The sequence below is a fragment of the Mytilus trossulus genome, chromosome 6 (genome assembly GCF_036588685.1).
Source record: "Mytilus trossulus isolate FHL-02 chromosome 6, PNRI_Mtr1.1.1.hap1, whole genome shotgun sequence".
NCBI lineage: Eukaryota > Metazoa > Mollusca > Bivalvia > Mytilida > Mytilidae > Mytilus > Mytilus trossulus.
The window spans coordinates 48,218,078-48,238,611 of NC_086378.1; the positions used below are offsets into that span (position 1 = coordinate 48,218,078).

The 20,534-nt window shown below is 32.3% G+C and overlaps 1 protein-coding gene across 1 annotated transcript in view; it reads right to left on the reverse strand.

The window, feature by feature from the left end:
- Window positions 1–1,809: 1,809 nt before the first annotated feature.
- The window catches only part of LOC134722760 (transient receptor potential cation channel subfamily M member 2-like), a 29,325-nt gene continuing 10,600 nt past the window's right edge, over window positions 1,810–20,534 (reverse strand). Inside the window, exons 8-12 of the mRNA XM_063586385.1 lie at window positions 18,306–18,578; window positions 16,625–16,820; window positions 7,538–7,709; window positions 3,442–3,611; window positions 1,810–2,116 (exon numbers count right to left, since the gene is read on the reverse strand). Of these exons, the coding sequence (XP_063442455.1) occupies window positions 2,037–2,116; window positions 3,442–3,611; window positions 7,538–7,709; window positions 16,625–16,820; window positions 18,306–18,578 (891 nt within the window). The 3' untranslated portion in view covers window positions 1,810–2,036. The remainder of the gene's footprint in view (window positions 2,117–3,441; window positions 3,612–7,537; window positions 7,710–16,624; window positions 16,821–18,305; window positions 18,579–20,534) is intronic.

A 20,534-nucleotide genomic window follows, 5' to 3' on the forward strand; every position in this document is an offset into this window, starting at 1 on the left:
TTAAAAAAAAATTGTGACGATTAAGACTTTGATAAATTGTGTACTTATAAATCGGTGTATGAAAAAAAAACCATAACTGCAAGGCTTATTCAGTTTAAATTAGATTAATTGCTTTTGAATTTCTTTCCCTCTATGGTATGCTAAGAAGAACCGAGGAAGATGATATATAATCTAAATTTAAAATATTAAATAAACAGAAAATACGTTTCTCTTTCAAAACCTTTTAATCTCCGCTGCAACCCCCTCCCCCAATTTCTTTTTATCTACTGTATTACTTTTTAAGACACGTCCATCTACATGAAGTCTGATTGATCTTCAGCTAATCATCCTGTTTTAAAACAAACTTAAATAAGGTCCTCATTAAATTCGATCCCAAAATAGTCCCTTTATAGGAATGAATATTCAAAAAGTCGTTATAAATACCATTGAGTCTGAACCTAATGCAAATCAGATTTCTTTTATTCGGATATTCTTAGATACATTTCTTTTTTGGCAAAAATTACCAAAAATTGTTTGAACTATCTTTCTAACTTTACGTTGTACACAAAATATAATAGAATAGTTTTGCCCAGTTAAGTTAAAAAAAAAACATATTTAGGAATGAGAAACCTTTCTTTTTCCTATTATGAAACTACGATGTTTGTACGAAGTTCAATTTTGTCGTAATTTCAAGACAAATGGCGGATTCGGGGCAGGGGGCGAACAGGTTGTTAAGCCTTGGAATGAACACAGTATCGTGTTTTAGCTTAAAATCGTCAATATTGTCTTTAGTCTCGCTACACTCGGTGATATTTTTTAAATTTGATAGAATAACGTCCAGCGCTTTCAAAATCCAGGAACCGCCCCTAAAGGTAAAAATACATTTGAACTATGCAGTATATCTGAGGTAGATAATGCACACCTTTTCTGTGCATTATCCAGATTATATCACAGTAAGAACAAAGAGATTTTAATATTGCCATGTGTTAAAAATAAATAAATCACACACTGTTTATAAAAATCACTCAATGAAATTTAAAGATAAAACACCTGATTCAAAATTACACACTGATAAAGACAAAAAAATACAAAAATCGCACACCCTTTTACGAAATAACAAAAAAAAAGGTGCCTACTTTAAAAAAACCGCTACGCAGGTGTTCAATTCAGGGTGCACCATTTTTTTTTATGCTGTTTCTTCATAGTAGGAAAATAATATGACAGTCATTTCTTAATGCAAATGGGTTAAATTTAATTTTCGCTTAAATGGGTAAAACATCTTGCGCTAAAATGGGTTCATCTTCGCTAGCCAAGGGTTACGATCCTTGTGTTGCCACATTCTTAAATATGTAGTTAAAGTTTAACCCTTGGCTAGCGAAGATGAAATGGGTTATACTTCCGCGCTAAAACGTAAAATTTCTTATCAATGCTCTTAAATACCAACCATTGATTTAAAACTGTATCTATTATATTAGTAAACTTAATGTTCGAAGATAAATAATGTCATAGAATTTGAATGAAATTACTAAATGAAAAGTTAATAAAAAAAAAAAAGGAAAAGTGAACATGTGAAATGTTTTTTCTTTCAACAGATAGCCGTTGAATGGGAGTGGAAGTTACAGCCGATTACAGTGAGTGTGTAGGGAAAGGTAATATGTTTGGTTAGATTGCTTGTTAGCTGAACCGTGAAGCCATTATTATGTTAGATAAACTACACTCCTTTAAGTATAGACTTAGTCTGACAGATAACAATCTATCTGTCTGTAGGACTAGACTACTTACTACTTCGAAAGGAAGGTAGTATACCTTAACTAAAAATGACTTCGCAGTTCAGCTAGCATGCAAGCTAATCAAACATATTACCTTTACCTACACTCTCAATGCAATCGGCTGTAAAAGGTATTCCGATACACCCCTCTTATTTATAAATGCAGGGATTAACTTCTAAAGAAAAACTATTCAGGTTTTTAAATTCGTGTTCTAACATTTGTACAACGGTTTACATATCAATGTTATTCCCTTTACACCTTAATTTGTTTTTCATAAAACCTTAGTTCCTACTTTGTCTTCATTGACTCAATATACAGACATTTAACAGCATGTAGATTCTGTGTTTCTTGACTCACTGTTTTAACATCTGAAAGTATTTCAATCTCATGAAAACAAAGTGAAGTAAAATACCAGTTTCATACGGGATGCAGCATATTTTAAGCTTATGTCGTTAATTTGGCATTTAACATGTCTGTTTCCAATTAGCTTCATATATATCTTTTTGTAATATGTTTTCATAAATCACCACCACGGCCGAGTAAGCTAAATATACATATCAGGTCTCTAAACTAAAATTCACATTGGTCCTCTTTCATAAATATTTGCTTACTATGTACGGTTAGTATCTCCTTTTTTCAACAAAACTATAGTTTTAAAAATCTTTCAGGGAATAAAGGTAATAATTTGAACCAGTAGGAGACGTGGTTTAATTATGAAATCTCCTTGTACGGTCAAATTATCAAACAAATAATGCGGTCACCAACAAATGAATCACATCAGTCGAAATTGAACTGTTTCTATGGCAAGAAGTTTTACTACTTATTATATGTGAAAAATACCCCCATAACATGATATATCTGTTCAATTAAAAGTAGTATATACCGTGCGTAACGTCATACTGACGCAACGTCAGATATTGCTACCATTTAGTGTAACAGAAAAATGACGTTAAATTGGAAACGTGCTTTATCTAATTCTTCCTGCTTTCCTTTTTGGGTAAATGCAAAGTATAACACACAAGTATAAATGCCGTGAGGATCCCATCCAATATGATTTCATAATTAAAATAAGATATTCAATTTTACTGCTAGTAATTATGTGTTTTTGGAGGAATATTGCTGCATTATACATATTTTCAACCCGAGTATGATTTTATTCAAGCAGTCAAGACTCATTTATTTTTGAACTGAAATGTTTCAAGTTTCCAAATTAAATTTCCGTACATCATAATTTTTTGAAAATATGTATGCAAATTTTAAATGGAGACAGCCATGCTTACCAATACTGAAAAATATCATGTCATAGAATGTTCATTCAAAATTTCGAAGAGTTGCGTAAACATTTCGCGAATTGTTCGAGTTTTATGTTTCTAGCTTTACATGGGACAACGCTAAGTAAACGTTTTTTCGGATAATCTGTGTCTTCCTAAGCCTTTGAATATTATATTTTTATTCTTTCTCTATCATAATGTGAAAATTTAAGAATCAATCTTTATTTTTATGTATAATTTGAAATATTTATTTTACGATTCTATAAAAAAAATTCCCTTCAAATATTTACTTAACACTATTTTTCGTGGTGGTAGCAATATCTAACGTTGCGTCACTGTTTATTAAGCGATAGTGTTTTTGGTGTTTTTGTGTGTGAATGAAATGACAATAGGAATCACATATAACATTTCGTTAAACATACCTTCTTTCCTACAATCACACTGCTGTTTGCAACAGTTTCTCCATATTCTCCATGGTAGAAATAACAGGTTCAATGGTACAGGATGTCTGTTTCTATATTGCGTAATTACTGAGTATCTCCAGAATTTCGACAGTTTGTCCGAGTCCTTTTGCACTTCTTCAAAACGAGAACTGAAAAAAAATAACATGTCGATATAAACAGTGATTTACTCTTTTGGAAATACTCAATAAAGCAAAAATATTTTCTCTTTACATTTTGTGTAGTACCATATTCTACTCCCTTTCCACTTTGCGGGTTCGAGTGCTGCCTTGTAGTGGCATTAGCCTGCTCTTTTACGAAATCTACAAGGGTGTCTTTAAAGTGCGAGAGATATAACTCTCTCTAAACACGGGTCAGCCATTTATCGTACCCTTCTGACTGACTATCATCGTTTTCTCAACATTAAACTTGCACATGGTGTCTAGGGAGAGCCAAAAATTCAGTCCCTGATATTTTCACCCGAAACAATGATCGAATGAGGAACCTTTGTGTATATAAAAGTAGTCCGATGCATTAACCACTACATCACGGTTCTCCAAACCACCAAACAATCGCTGGTATGTTTACGTAAAGAGGAAAAAATAATACACAATGTATTGAATGATATAAGAATACCAACATTTCGTGTGTACTCTTGACTAGACACCATTTATAAACTATCGCTATGATCCTAGAAAATTGTTGATGACATGTGACCCACGTTAATCAAAAAATTACATTTACAAACACAGTCGGAAACCAGGTTGAAATAGAACAAAACAATCGAAGCTCTTTGTTAGAGAAGGCGATAAATGCCTACTGTAATGTTTACTTTACTATAGTGGCAAAAAATTTAAAAGTTAATAGAAACGAACAAAATTACAATTTTCTTCTCAATTATGAAGTGTTTTATTTTAAAAACACCATTTGCATAAGTTTTCAATTTATCTACTACATAGTTAAGTACAACAATTAGATATCAAGTCGACGACATGCGTATCTTTCAAGTTGGATGTAGAAAATGCATAACCTCCGATTAAAAACAAAATTACCACGGACGGAAAACGTATCAATCTATCAGTTCAGCAATTTTCGTGTCTGCCTTTCCATTATGTGACTCAAGAAAAAATTCCCAAAAAGGGTAAAAAATGTATCGAAAAGAGAAAATCGAGTGCACCTTTTTATGGTAGGGCGTGTTTGAGTTGAATATTTTGTCTTGCTATCGTACAAAGCAAGACTATCTCATATATCGTCTCGCTTCGGATTCTATCATTTTTATTTATCAAAGCTTCAGGTTGACTTTATTACATACAAAAATCACAGTACTTAAAGATGAAATATATGGGTCAAGTGAAATACCTATCTAATAAACAAAAACAGAGAAGGTGTGTTCGAATAGCTATTTTTTTTACTGACAGTACTTGACGACAGTCTTTCAAGTTGGATGATGAAAATGCATATCTTTGAAAAATTATGATTTGTTGTGTGTGATAACTAGGGTTTATTGTCTTCAACCACTAAAAAAAATCTAGTCTGCCCTCCACGAAATATTTAATTAGATTTTTGTTTAAATGTTTATGAATTTTCGAAATTCCACATGACAACCGATCAGACAATATTTTTAAGTTGAATCAATGCAGACAGGATCATTAACTGATGCTCATTAGCTAGTTGATACATTTGTCTTTTAAAATACAACTGACAGATAAGGATCGTAATAGTGCAATGTGGATAAATTTATAGGTTTCAAAGAGCAAAATTGGCCGCGCGTCATCCCTACATGGCTTCCATTTCTACGATTGTGAAAATGAACTGGCGTAATGGGGAGATAATTTTGACGAAGTAGAATCCTAACTGAACAGGTCAGCACATGAAACAGTACAATGTCGATTTTCTTATTTGTTTTTTTTAATCATATTTCATAGATCTTAACATATAGATTCATCTGCTAACATGCGCATTCTGTAAAATACTTATTTTTGGTGGGTTGATTCAACTAGCGAAATTCTTACTTATGATTTCCAAAGTTAAAAGTTGCAATCACTTCACATGCGCAACTAATTTCCAATAAAAGTAAAACCACAGGTCGCATGCCAAATATCCAAATGAGGTTTAAATATAGACTTGGAAGTAATAATTCATCAGTGATGTTTTTGTCAATTTATTGTGACAACACTGAATCAAACTGACTGCTAATACCAAAATATCATTTCAAAATTCCGCTTTTATGAGCATTTGAAACAAAAACAATCAATGGCAAAAATGAGTTATCTATGAATCTATCTAATTATCTGTAGATTGTCAGAAGTAAGCAAACATGATCTATGCAAAACCTGAGTTATCTATGAATCCATCTTGTTGAACAATATATGTCTTTGAATCTATCTTGTTGAACAATATATATCTTTGAATCTATCTTGTTGAACAATATATATAGTAAGATCTATCTTGTTAAACAATATATATTGTAAGACCTATCTTGTTGAACAATATATCGTAAGACCTATCTTGTTTAACAATATATATCTTTGAATCTATCTCTGTGTAAATATTAAAATTAATAATAATAGAAAAGCTGTGGCCAATACTGCCAACAAATCTTAGTTTTACAAGCCATCTCGAATAATCATATATTATTTTTTGCGATATCGTCGCTCATGACCCATTAATAATACACCAGTAAGGCCTAAATTAAAATATTGTTTGTTTGCCCTTTTCCGACCCTATGTTTTGAAACAGGGTAGGTAGGTAGGTAAAATATTTTATTCTATTCCCCAAAAAAATAACTTGGCTCGGTATATTATTTGTCATGGGTAGGCAGGTAGGTATAATATTTTAATTTATAGATACAAACTCTGCATAATGTCATTTGTGTCCGTTTTTTTTTGCAAATAAGTTTTCTGGGACTATTAGTTTAAAAAAAAATATCACGTAGAATGTGAAGCTAATTCATATGCACAGTACTATTTTGTTTTAAAATATATAAATATAGAGCTGTGCCGCATATCTTCAACGTTTATATGCCTGGAACTTTGAAGAGTTTGAACTTGCACTTATATTCTGTATTACGTACCTTGTATGCTTACCTTAAGATTTTCTGTTAAAGATAACTTTGTACTGATAAGATATGTCACGTATTTTACATCGCATTTATAAATGATCTGTATGGACAACTTGGCGATTTTACTGCCAGATATTCTCCACTTTACAGGGTTTTGTCACTTTTGATTCAAATCAGATATAAATAATAAAGCGGCATCGTTAACATAATCATCCCGATCTGCGGATCACAAAAGGCCATCCCTACAAAGAATACACCACGTGTCCGTTCACAAATTAGTTTGTACACACGTTGATAATTTTGTATCAAACGAACTTATTTGTAAATGAACCCTGCTCTTTAATTATAAAGGTACAGAGTAGCGTAGGTCATATCATGATTTCATGAAGCGTTCACATGCTGAACATCGATTTCAAACAAATGCTTTGAAACTTCAAATGCAAGTGTTCATGTCAAACGCTCAGGTGATACCAAACGGACTGGACCTTATACGTTAAAGATAAAACCCGAGAATTCCGGATAAAATAGTTTTGAGCGGGAAATACAAATATAAGATTTTTGGTAGGAACGAAAAAATAAAATAAAATAAAATCGTGCTGGTAAATACAAATAAAAGATTTTCAGGCGCAACGAAATTATAGGGTCGGTCGGTAAAGGGCAAACAATCAATATTTTATTTTAAGCCTAAAAGTATTACATAAACAGCGTACCTGTAATTCAGTGGTTGTCTTTTGTTTATGTGTTACATATTTGTTTTTCTTTCATATTTTGTACATAAATAAGGCCGTTAGTTTTCTCGCTTGAATTGTTTTACATTGTCTTATCGGGGCCTTTTATAGCTGACTATGCGGTATGGGCTTTGCTCATTGTTGATGGCCGTACGGTGACCTATAGTTGTTAATGTTTGTGTCATTTTATTCTTTTGTGGATAGTTGTCTCGTTGGCAATCATACCACATCTTCTTTTTTATACCATATATAATTAATTAGAAGTAAAACAATAAAGAGTAATATTTACGTGAACAAGGCAATAATCAGGTTAACCAACAGTAAGTTCGTGATCAGCATGTAAAAGGCAGCAATGACGATTACCGCCCAATCGTAATCAACACAACGTTCATACGTCCCCGGATGATCTTCCCATACAGAAGTTTCAAATGTACAGTTTCCATTGACACCATTGTTGTCGCCTGTGAAAAACAATATTTTATTTCTGAGAACACACAACTGTTTTCTCGAATTATCTTAATGTTCTCTTTTTTTGCATGACATAAGCATTTTAGAGTACAATGTTGTGCAGTGGTGGATCTAGCCAATTTTTGAAAGGGGGTCCCAACCCAGGACAAAGAGGAGGGTGAGATCCAACTATATGTGTCCCCATTCAAATGCATTGATCGGCAGGAAAAGGGGGCCCAACCCCGGCCCCCCTGGATCCGTCAATGATGTGTACTATATAAAGCATGTACTCCTTTCTATTATGTGTATTGTGATCCAGCAAGGGTACTTGTAAAGCATGTATGAACCGATCTCAGTTTATCCAAGTGTTTGACCTTAGAAAGAGTCAAGTTGCTCTCAACGCTATTTGTATGATATATATGTAAGTCGGAATAATGAGACCAAAAGTAGCAGGAATTTGTTTTTTTCCGATTCTTTATAATCTTATAGATCCACCTTTGATGTGTGTAGTAGCCATATTTTCCGGTAAGGATTGATGATAGATTGTGAGGACTTTATAGGTGCAATGATCATCAGAGCGCAGTGTATTAAGTGTCTAAGTGACTAAGTGTCACAAATTAATACTGTAATACACATTTTATTTCCACAGTACAAGTTAATGAAAATGTTTGCTGGAATGACGCAAAAAGTTCAGAATACAAAGATGTATTTTTTAATACACTATCGATCGTGTCAGTTTATCATATGTTTGTTTAAAGTGTTTGAAGAAAAAAATCATAAAAATGTTCTATTGTATTATTTACTTTAATTACTAGAATTCGTATAAAAAATCCACACATAAATCCTACAATATAATTTTAAAAGTTGCATGGCTATCACTTACTTTTCGTTGGTTAATAGCTACACAAAAAGTCGTCGATGCGCTTTAAATAGCGTTATTAGATGGTTAGAGAACAAGAATTAAATGAGATTAATTTCACCCCCGGCATGCTCAAAGACTTAAACTACGTCACATAAGTCAGGAAGTTTGAAAAATTAAAATTAGTAAATCCCAATTTTCTTCTTTATTACTTTTCATATCGAAATAAAACTTGGTGAATATGTTTTTTTATGGTATAATGAACATAATAAGATGAAAAGTGAAAAATCGCGAATTATCCCTTTAATACTTAATTTCTACTACAAATATTTTCACTACCTATACACCCGTACCGTAATCGAAATTGTTATTCCTCCCAACCAATATATCCCGCGATTTAATATTAGTGTAATATTGTATAAATAGCATCTGCCTTTAGGATGGGAAAGACATTCGTGAGTAAGTCGACTCGAAATATGTGTAAGCCGCGCCCCATAACTGTAAAATTCATTAAACGTCAACAAAGGGACACTGTACGTCAAAACTCTCGAAAATTAAAAGAGTCAACCACTTTAATTTCTGAACACTTTCTGAAAGCTATAATATACATGAAAAACGTAAACTATTATTTCCTGTGTATAAAAAAGCAAAGGAGGCAGGTAAAAGAGTTTCGTTAAATAAATATAAACTTTTTATTGATGGTTATCAGACTGACGTTAAATCAAACGAACAAGTCAAAATTACACGACGTGATCAGTCAGGTGATAGAATGTCGGATACATCGTCGGGTCCAGGGTTGTCAGTGGCCGAACAAACACCGAGCGTTTCAAGTATAAAACCTAGTAAATCTTCAGTGAGTGATGGCTCGTCTAGTGGATCCCGCTTTGAAGTGTTAGCAGATATTCACACAGGTACAGATTAAGACACATCGAGAAGCATCTCCTTTATTAACTTTTTGTATTGGAACATTAATGGTGGTTTACATGATAAACTTAATGAGCCAATTTTTTTTTTTATCTTACATTAAAATATATGATATTGATATTTTGTCTCATTGTTGGATTGATAAGTCATTTGATGATATTGTAGTTGGTTATATTTGTAAGCCTATCCCATTACTAAAAAGTAAATATAAACAAGGCTGTGGACTATTTTTGTTAATAACAAACTGTTTTGCAAAGTGTGTTGACGTTGCAATCTCCGGCGCAGAGCTCACATATCCGTTCCGTTCAATACTTTGTAACACTACACTCATATTAAGTGCAGTATTGCAAAGCATGTATGGAACGGATATGAACTCTGCGCCGGAGATTGTTGACGTAGTTGATATTCAGAACGATACAATTATATGGCTCAAGGTGTCAATGGATATATCAACTTGTGGGTTTGATTTTTTTTTATTGGATGCGTATATTTGCCTTCTGCCTATTCAAGTTATTATAAAATGTATAATTGTGATTTATTCTATGATTTGTCAAATTCTGTTGAAAAATATTCATCAGAAACTTCAAAAGTATTTTTACTAGGTGATATGAATGTAAGAACTGCTATAGTTAATGATTTTATAATAAATGACAGTGTACGTATGTGGCCCCATTTTTGATTGTTTTAACCATATATTTGGGTATTTAAGTGACACAAATCTACCAGTAAGAAGAAATCCAGATCAAAGTACTAATGAGTTCTGGTTAAAATTGTTAAATCTGTGTAAATGCACTGGTCTTCGTATTTTGAACGGTCGTCATAAGGATGGCTAAGCTAATTACTATACATTTTGGTGTTCCCGGGGAATGAGCGTTGTGGACTACTTATTGGCTCCATATGACTGTTTGAAAATTATATACCAGTTTATTGTTTGTAACTTTACTTCTTTTAGTGACCACGCGCCTCTACATGTTCGCTTGCGGTGCAAATTGTACGATTCACAAGAGCCTGAGCGTAACAGTGGTACATCAAAGAACTCATATAATAGTTACCGATGGAAGGAAGAGCTAACATATCAGTGTTTATATAAGTCTTTAACTTTAAACAGTGGTTCACTTAGCTAGATAATATTTTCTGATATTGAGAAATCCCAAGATGGTGTTGACAATTATGTTGAATCGTTTACCTTCAATTTGATGGACATTAGTTCACCATTCTTTTGTAATTCACATAAATCAAATAATACTTGTGAACGTACCTGTAGTGAGACGACCCGATATAAAGATGACAAACCATGGTTTAACTACGAGTGTAAAAGACTTCATCTATCTATATTCTATGTATGCATTTAAAAGAGACAAAAATGTTGAAAATCATCAAATATTAATTATGTCTAAAAGACAATACAAGCGTTTAGAAAATAAACTAAAACGAAAAAATAAGCGTCAAGAGGGTGATATGATACTGATAGCTACATTGCGTAAAAGCGACCCAAAGAAATATCATAAACTGTTTCAAAAGAAGAGAGCTCAAACTTCTGATGTGTCACTTTCAGAATTCTTCGAACATATTAGAAATTTGGTCACATGTGACAGTCGATCCTCCAGAGACCGTTTCCGACACAACATATGATGAACTTGATCGAATTATTACACAAGATGAAATTCTGAAGTGTATTTCTAACCTTAAACGTGGTAAAAGTCAAGGTATTGATGATACATTTAACGAGTTGTTAATTGAATTTAAGGATATTCTGCTACCATTCCTAGAGGAAATATTCAATAAGATATTAGCATTAGGACATTTTCCGAAATCCTGGGCACTCGCAGTGTTAATTCCTGGTTTTTTTTTAAAAGGCGACTCGTCCGATCCAGCGAACTATCGTGGAATCAGTTTTTTCAGTAATTTAGCGAAACTGTTTACATCTATTATAAATTCAAGACTAATAAAATGGTCTGAGAATAATGATATTATTACAGATGCGCAATTTGGATTTCGCCCTGGTTGCTGCACTGTTGATAAAATTTATTATTTGTTGACACTCGTTCAGAAAACACGTTTCAAGAAAAAACGTAAAAGGAGTAGGTCCGGTAAGACCATTTTTTGACCCCTAAATATGGCAGTCTTACAAAATTGTTAAAATGTAAACTTTTAGTTATTTATTGGATAGTAAAATGGTTCTGCTACATAAATATGGGCTATTTTTGACAATACAATGCACATCTATTGGGTACTACATGTAGCACCATAAATTCATGCTAAATTACTAAAATCTTAACAATTCCAGCATTTTACTTAAATTTTAGACGGTTTCCATGTAAAACGAAAGTGGCCGCATTCATGTTCATCCAAAATATTGAAATGGAAGTTGTATTTGATGATAATACATAACATATATAAAGGTTGAGGATGAACACGGATGCGGCCACTTTCGTTTTTGACAAAAACCATCTGAAAAGTGACATTTTTTCGCATATTTGGTAGATTTTTCATATTTGAGCTTGAATCGGATCGTTTTTAATGACGAAATAAGTTAAAAACTTTCACATAAATTAATCGAAACATATATAATAGACACTTAAGTGTTTAAAAAGTGGTCAAAATCTTTGGTCAGATGAAAATGAAATTTGAGGCCAAAATCGGTCCTTACCGGACCTACTCCTTTATATTGCTGTTTCGTTGACTACACATAGGCATTTGACTCTGTAACCAGACTTAACTTATGGTCAACACTATCAAGAGTTGGTATAACAGGCAAATTACTGTCTGTTTTAAAATCAATTTATTCTACAGTTAAAGTATGTGTGAAAGTGGATGGTTTTTATTCTGAGCAGTTTACAAGTTCAGTTGGTCTTATGCAAGGGGGAGTTCTTTCTCCTATACTATTTTCGTCATATGTAAATGACTTTGAAATGGGACAGTTATGTGCGCTGATGACATGATTTTATTTTCTGATTCAGTTATTGGCTTGCAAGATATGTTAGACACATTATTATTATATACTTGTACATGGGGTTTGACTATAAATATTGCCATAACAACACTTATTGTATTTAGAAACGGAGGTTTTGTAAAAGACTGTATTTGGCTTAAAGTCAGAGGTTTCGTCATTGTATTTGAATGTTTTTACATATTTGAATTTATTTGATACTTCCATTAGCAGTATTATATTATATGGTTGTGAAATATAGGGCTTCCATAAAGCTCCAAATATTGGAAAAAAAACAACTTGATTTTTGCAAACATATGTTAGGTGTCAAACAGTGTACAACAAATGTTATGGTTTATTTTGAATTGGGTAGATATCCTTTGATATATTCTAGAATGTACAAAATAGTGAAGTACTGGTTATCCACAAGCAACTGTATTCTTAAAAACTGCTACAGGGAACAACTGTATAATTTATGTAATATTAGAAGCAGTTGGATTTATCAACTACACCACTTATTATTTAACTTAGGTTTAAATGAAATCTGGTATAACCAAGACAATTTGATTATTGATACAAATTTATTATTATTTGTAAAAACAAGGATATATGATCAAGCACAACAGACTTTGAATGATCAACTGAACGTTTCATCTAAGGTTTATTTATATAAATATACTGAACGACTTTAGAAACGCAACACTCATTTTGTTGATTTTTTTAACCAAATCTTGTTTGATTATCTCCCAACTACTTTTCATGCTTATCATTCTTCTTTTTCCTTAAAAAAAATACTAACCTGTGGTTATTGAACATACCGAATTTTTAAGTCGCACGAATTTCTTAAAGCGAAATTTTTAACCCATGAAAGATTGTTTCATGTTTTTTGCTTTGTGAAAGAGTTCTTTCAATCCTTTGCCTCACTTAAATAAGTTTAAAAATGTTGCATCTCCATTTAGCCAAGACTGAGAAACAAAAACCTGAATTAGCCCTTAAGAATACTGCAAACATGAAAACATAATCGTGCTGCAACCATACTGTATGACTTCAGAAACTCGTCTTACTGTCCTTCCGACAACGATACAGGTAGGCAAGATTTGTTGCTGGCCATCAATGAACAGATCAACGTGAGGTGACAATGAAACGTCAACAGAATTTGATTATGCAACGTCATTTGCCAGACATGTTAACGGCCACAACGTCAACTGCTAATCAAATTGTCGAGTGCCATTGAGTACAGATTCATGCCATAAATGTTTCTCATCAACTGAATTGCCTAAGTATCGACTGAAAGAAATCCTTTAAAGCCCTCAAGTTCTAACCCTATGATTGCCAAAACCAATTAATAGGTTGAACAAATGCAAAATCAGAAGGTGTAAAACAGAACCCAAAACATGTTAGACAGAATTTGTTGACCTTTCTGACAATGATTTTGGCGTTTGTAACAGGCAGTCATCGCTTTTGATGGTGACACATTCATTTAAAAATAACACAAAAATAATCTAGTGTTGCGTTTCTAAAGTCGTTCAGTATATATTGTCAATAATGTATGTTTACATAATTATCCATTTAAACATGTGAATTTTAGAGTGTATTTAACTCGCCTTAGAATGTCTTCTCATAATTTGTTTGTTTAGGTAGGCCGTTATCATAGAGTAAATAGGTTAGATAGAAAGTGTACTCTTTGTACTTTGAATATCATTGAAGATGAATTCCATTTGTTTTACAATGTGAATGCTATAGAGACCTAAGGATTATTAAACCTTCTTATTATAGACTTCCATCGTCGTTCAAATTAGTGCATTTTCCCGGCACTGAAAGTGTAAAAGATTTGGGTAATTTGCGTTATTTGTGTAAATTCTTGTTCAATGCACCTACATGTAATCATATGACCGAACTGTTATTGGTCAATACTTGATATTTATTTGCTTCACTGATGTATTATGTCATGTTGTGCTATAAAAATGTATTTGTATTTATTGCACTGATATAAAAGTAATAAAGAATTGAAATTGAATTGTATGTGTATTTTCATTTCATCAATTAAATGACTAAAACCCGTCTTAAGCTGGGATCACACATTCACGATTTTTACTGCCGTCCATGACAGGACCATTCCCGATTAAAATTTATCAAAAGTCTGATCAAGATCCTATGAATCGTGAATGGAAATTCAAACTTTAATTAAAATTTGGTAAATTTTTTTATTTATTCACGACAACAATCAGATATTGTTCAGGAAGCGTCGATATTCAACCGTTTTCAAGCGAATTTATCCCGATGATTTTTAACCGGATTTTTGTGACAAAAATGTCGGTTATTGATTTGGGGATGCTCGGCGGTCGGGCGGCAATCAAATGTTGTCCGTGCATTAACTTATGAACCGTTCAACCAAAGCTTCCCAAATTTTAATATGTTGTTACTGATGACTAAATGGAGGTCAAGTTCAATAATGACGATTTTGACTTTTACCGTTCAGGAGTTATGGTTCTTGAAAGATTGAAAAATGGTGTTTACAGTCGTGTCCGTGCATTTTCTCATGAACCATTCAACCAAAGCTTTTCAAATTTTAATATGTTGTTACTGATGACTAAATGGAGGTCAAGTTCAATAATGATGATTTTGACTTTTACCATTCAGGAATTATGGTTCTTGAAAGATCGTAAAATTGTGTTTCCATTCACGTTGTTGCATTTGCTCACGAACCATTCAATCTAAGCTTTTCAAATTTTAATATGTTGATACTGATGACAGGAATGGAGGTCAAATTTGATATTGACGATTTTCACCTTCACTAATCATCAGTAATGGTTCTTGTGATATTGCCAGGACACAAATAAATGTTAATAAATCTGGTTTGCTGTCGTTGTGAAGCCTCTTGTTATATATTGAATGCCTAAAATTGCTAACATCAACTTCATTTGAACTTTAGTTGATAGTTGTCCCAATGGAAATCATATCACACCTCCTTATTTTGACATCAATAGTCTCCGGGTGCGGGAATTTCTCGCTACATTGAAGACCTGTTGGTGACCTTCTGCTGTTGTTTTTTTATTTGGTCGGGTTGTTGTCTCTTTGACACATTCCCCATTTCCATTCTCAATTTTAGTTAATGTAATGAAGAAACATATTTTAGAAACACATAGTGTGTACTGTTAAAAACTATTCAGAGCATTTTCAAGTACAATCAAGGATATCATTCGTAACTATAAATCAACATGCCGACATCTTATACGTTCAGATATTTCACATCCAATCTTTTATGATAATCTTCTTTACAAAGCACAATAATGTCGGCATTCACCTCAAAAGCTAACAGACTTATTTCGAAGGGATGTTATTATGGCAATGTTGTCAGATCATAAAAGATGGCATATTTTGGTATTAATTTTGATTTGATTGTTTTGTAACATAAAATCAGTATGTTCATGGATGGTGATACCATCGGGGATTATCAATGACAATCTTGTATATATAAAAAAGAAGATGTGTTATGATTACCAATGGACAACTGTTCACAAGAGACTAAAATGACACTTAAATTAACAACTATAGGTCACCGTACGGCCGTCAACAATGAGCAAAGCTCATACCGCAAAGTCAGCTATAAAAGGCCTTTTAATGACAATGTAAAACAATTCAAACGAGAAAACTAACCGCCTTATTTTATTTTATATTAAAAAAATTAAAAGTAAAACAAATATGTTAAACATAATCACTGAATTACAGGCTCCTGATTTTGGACAGGCACATACATACATAATGTGGCGGGGTTAAACATGTTAGCGGGATCCCAACTCTCCAATTAACTAGGACAGTGGTATAACAGTACAACAGAAAGAACGAACTATAAAAATTAGTTGGAAAAGGCTTAACTCATCAGAAAGACCAAAATACAAGTGGACGTTAACGTGTACTTGTACATCCCCACAACTAAAAGACACTTGTAACATATCTGCGAGTACTCGCAGTTATCTGACAGCTAGTTCAAAGGCACTAACAACTAATAAAAAAGCATGCATCTAAGACTAAATTATCAATCCGTACACGTCCAACATGTATGTATGATTATTAATTTTTTGTTGCATGTGATGACTCCGGTTTTGGTTTTCGTTTGGTATATTCCGAATGAATTGTTAAGCTTTGAACATAGGTAAACCAATATTTCAATCTTTATTTCACATACAACAATGCTTGATATTTTGATATAATCATACCTTGAAGATCTTCCAAAAAAAGCTCTCCGTAAATTTGCCAGTAAGGCAATGCTATTATTTTCCAGATTCGCCAGTACTGCACACTTTTTGGTGACCACATGTCATAATGACTGGGATACATGTTGGCATGATACAACACACCTGTACACATCATGAATATTATCAAAATCCAGACAAATTTAAACAACTCCAGAAGCTACAAAAATTAAGTAAAAAAAACATAAGTAGAAGCTAATTCCAATAAACATATCTGAATTTGAACTTGACAAAAATGAAATGATTTCGATATACGATAATTATGCGTTTTTTATATAAAGTTTCTTTGTAATAAATGACAGTTCATATATATAAATCGGTATATTTCTTTCCAGTATGTATACAAAAAGACAAATATAAATTTTCATAAAGATAAATGGCCAAAACAAATAACATATTTTCAACGAATTGCATAGATTACTGTTGATTAAAATAAACTCATGATATATTATATCTTTAACCGTAATTTGTGAGAAAATATAATAACCGGAAGCTAGGTTTCATTGAAAATTATGACATAGTCATTTTAACTCCTGAAAACGACATTGGTAGTCATTATAATGTGCCTGTTTCCAATAAGAATTTAAATCTGTCATATATATTTGGAGTGTCCTATATCTTCTCCTCTTATATTTTCATTTAAAAGACCGATAAACTGTATATTATATAAAAATATTTACACTTGTATGCAACATTGTCTGCTATTAATTAATATCACACAAATTCCCATAAAATATTCCATCACAATTTAAAAAAATATAGACTGTTCAATTAAAATGTGATTGTAGCATCATGTCAGAAGAATGTTCAGAGACACTATTAAACTAAAAACTAAAAGTGTGAATACTTAAGAAATAATTTATGCAAGCTATACTTTATTGTAGTTTTAACATGGGTAGGCATTATATTCGTGATTATTTTTGCCCGAGCGATTATATTCGTGATTATTTTTGCCCGAGCGATAGTGATGGCTAAAATAACACGAATGTAATGCCTACCCATGTTAAAACTACAATAAAGTATAGCTTGAATCAACTATTTCGATTATGAGTAGGACAATTAATGTGATTTCTATGTCCGATAAGTATATTGTAAAAGCGTTTGTGTAAGCTCTTCCATGAACCTCCCTTTTTGTTTGTAAAGAAGCAAACGGCTGGCACTGTGATTTTTAAGAGGAAGGAGTTTGAACAGCCAGCACGAACGGTTGTCGTATCTAGGTCAAATAGTCAATTTCGGAATACAACACATTACGGTCATAACAAATGAATTAGTAACATCATGTACACAATTTAAGAGTTTGAAAGTGTTTCAAAGTTAAGAAATATATTTAGTGCATGATAATTTGATAAAATTCATTATTCTAAAGAAGTCAATGTACGCATGTGCAAACAAATTTTATTGGATTTAGAACATTGGTTTATCCACAAAGCGAAAAAATCACGTCATATTAGAATCAGTAACAATTCGTGGGAACAACTTTATCGTGGACTTTATGAAGGCGAACAACGACTTTTGAATATTCAACAGAGCAGTCAGTTCTATGGGCGTGTATACAGACTTTGTAAAACCACAACATCAAATATCAACGAAAATATATAATTTTCATTGGTACCCACGAAAATAAATGTATATTTAAACATCTTACCATTTCACCAATCATGATGATTTTAGGTCCAAAGTAACTGTGTACGATCATGCACTGTAGAAATCTCATATACATCAAAAACAAACCAAGGCTGTAAAGTCTTAGTGATGCCCTATGGTAGACGGATGAGGTGAAAAATCTTACCCATATTGCTTGAATTAAAACTACATGTGACAAAAACGTTAGAATATTCCAAACATTGAAAAGAAATCTTTTCATTTTAAACCAATATGTATGCTTCCGACGTCTAAACATACGTGGTCTTATCAAAATCTGAAAAAAAATTAGATAAGTACAATGGCATTATTTAAATACTTTCTGTCTATTCGGAAATATTCATTTACAAAATATGTTGCCATCTATCATCAGTCCACAGTTGCTTTTGATTGTAGGCTTTGATTTTTGTTACTGTTTGAACATACATTCGTTTAAATATGCTGTACACCTGGTACACGCGAAAGGACCATTTAAAAGCTGCGACAATTGTTCAAGCAAATTTTTATAAATAAGAAATATGTAAACTACAAAAATCAGAAAAAAGGAGGAGGTTGATTAGTAAATAACAAATAAGTTAACTGATGCAATAAGTTCGTATATTCATGAAAAATACAATACCAACCAAAAGAAGACAAAAGTGGAATCGCACAAAATAATTAAACAATACTCATTCTAACAATTTTGGGAGCACCAACTGATATTAATTGTTCACGAGCCATTTAAATCCGGACTATAAATATTTCAGGATAAGTGATAATTTGTAATAGGTAAAGGAGAAGAAGCTACAGGACTATTTTTCAATTCAAATTGAAAATCAGTAAATTCGTCTATTTTGCTTAATTTATCTTGTTTGCGTACGTAAAAACATTTAAATATCTTGTTCTGATTCTATGAATCGTAGATACGTAACTTTAGCAATCTGTTACATTACAATAGTATTACTGGCGCGAAAGTGAGGGACAAATTAAATAAAATAATGCTCTAAAGTATCTTGACCCATTACATTTTGGGGGTCTCAAAAGAAATGATAAATAATAGAAACAATGATAGTTCTATTAATAAATCAAATTGAAAGTGTTCGTAAGATTATACATTTCGTTAACTGTCCTCAACAAGATTTACTTAAAAGTCTTTTATTAATCAGTAACTAGTTTTAAGGAACATAAATAAAGGCAACAGTAGTATACCGCTGTTTAAAACTCATAAATCCTTGGACAAAAAACAAAATCGGGTTGAGGACGCATTAAATATAAGAGGAGAACAACGACACAACATTAAAATGTAACATTCACAGAAACAGACTAAGCATTAGACACAATCCTATGAGAATAACAAATATAACATAGAAAAAAAACAAACGACACAACGGAAACACAACTTTCAAATGTAACACACAGAGAAACGAACTATAATATAACAATAGCCATATTCCTGACTTGGTACAGGACATTTTTAAAGGAAAAAATGGTGGGTTGAACCTGATTTTGTGGCATGCCAAACCTCCCTTTCTTATGTCCATGTGAAATTTAACATTAAAATGACAACACAACATTACAGGACTACAATATAAATAAATAGGAGAACACAATTGACAAAAAATCACACGGATAAAAGCTAACAAAATGCAACAAGTTTAATATTTCAATACGCCAGAAGTGCCATTTGTCCACACACGACTTACTAGTGACGCCCAGATACAAAAGTGTGAAAGCTGAAACAAGTACAAAGATGAACAGCATTGAGGACCAAAAGTTCAAAAAATTTGGGCCAAAAACGGCCAGGATTTTCTGTTAGGTACCAGAACATCCCTATTCTTTAGAATAATTTATATTTTTGCAAACAGTAAATTTTATAAAATGACTATACAAAAGATATATGACAAAACTGAAGTATTGACTAATTACAGGAAACAACCGAAATACATTTAATAACCCGACAAAATGCATCACAAAAAAAAGACACATCCGAATAATGTTTAAACCTCAACGCCAAGTGACGTCATATTTGAAATTGTAAAAAATGACCAAAAAAAATGACGTCACATTTGAATTTGTAAAACAGATCATCAAAAAAAAGAAAAATAAAGTCACATTTGAATGAATAAGATAGAATAGGATGGATTTAAGAATATATTTGAACTAAATACTAATATTACATTTAATAACAATGCACATTTCAATACTTATTAATAGCAAACTAATTAAGGTAGCAATTAACTAGTTATATAGCTAT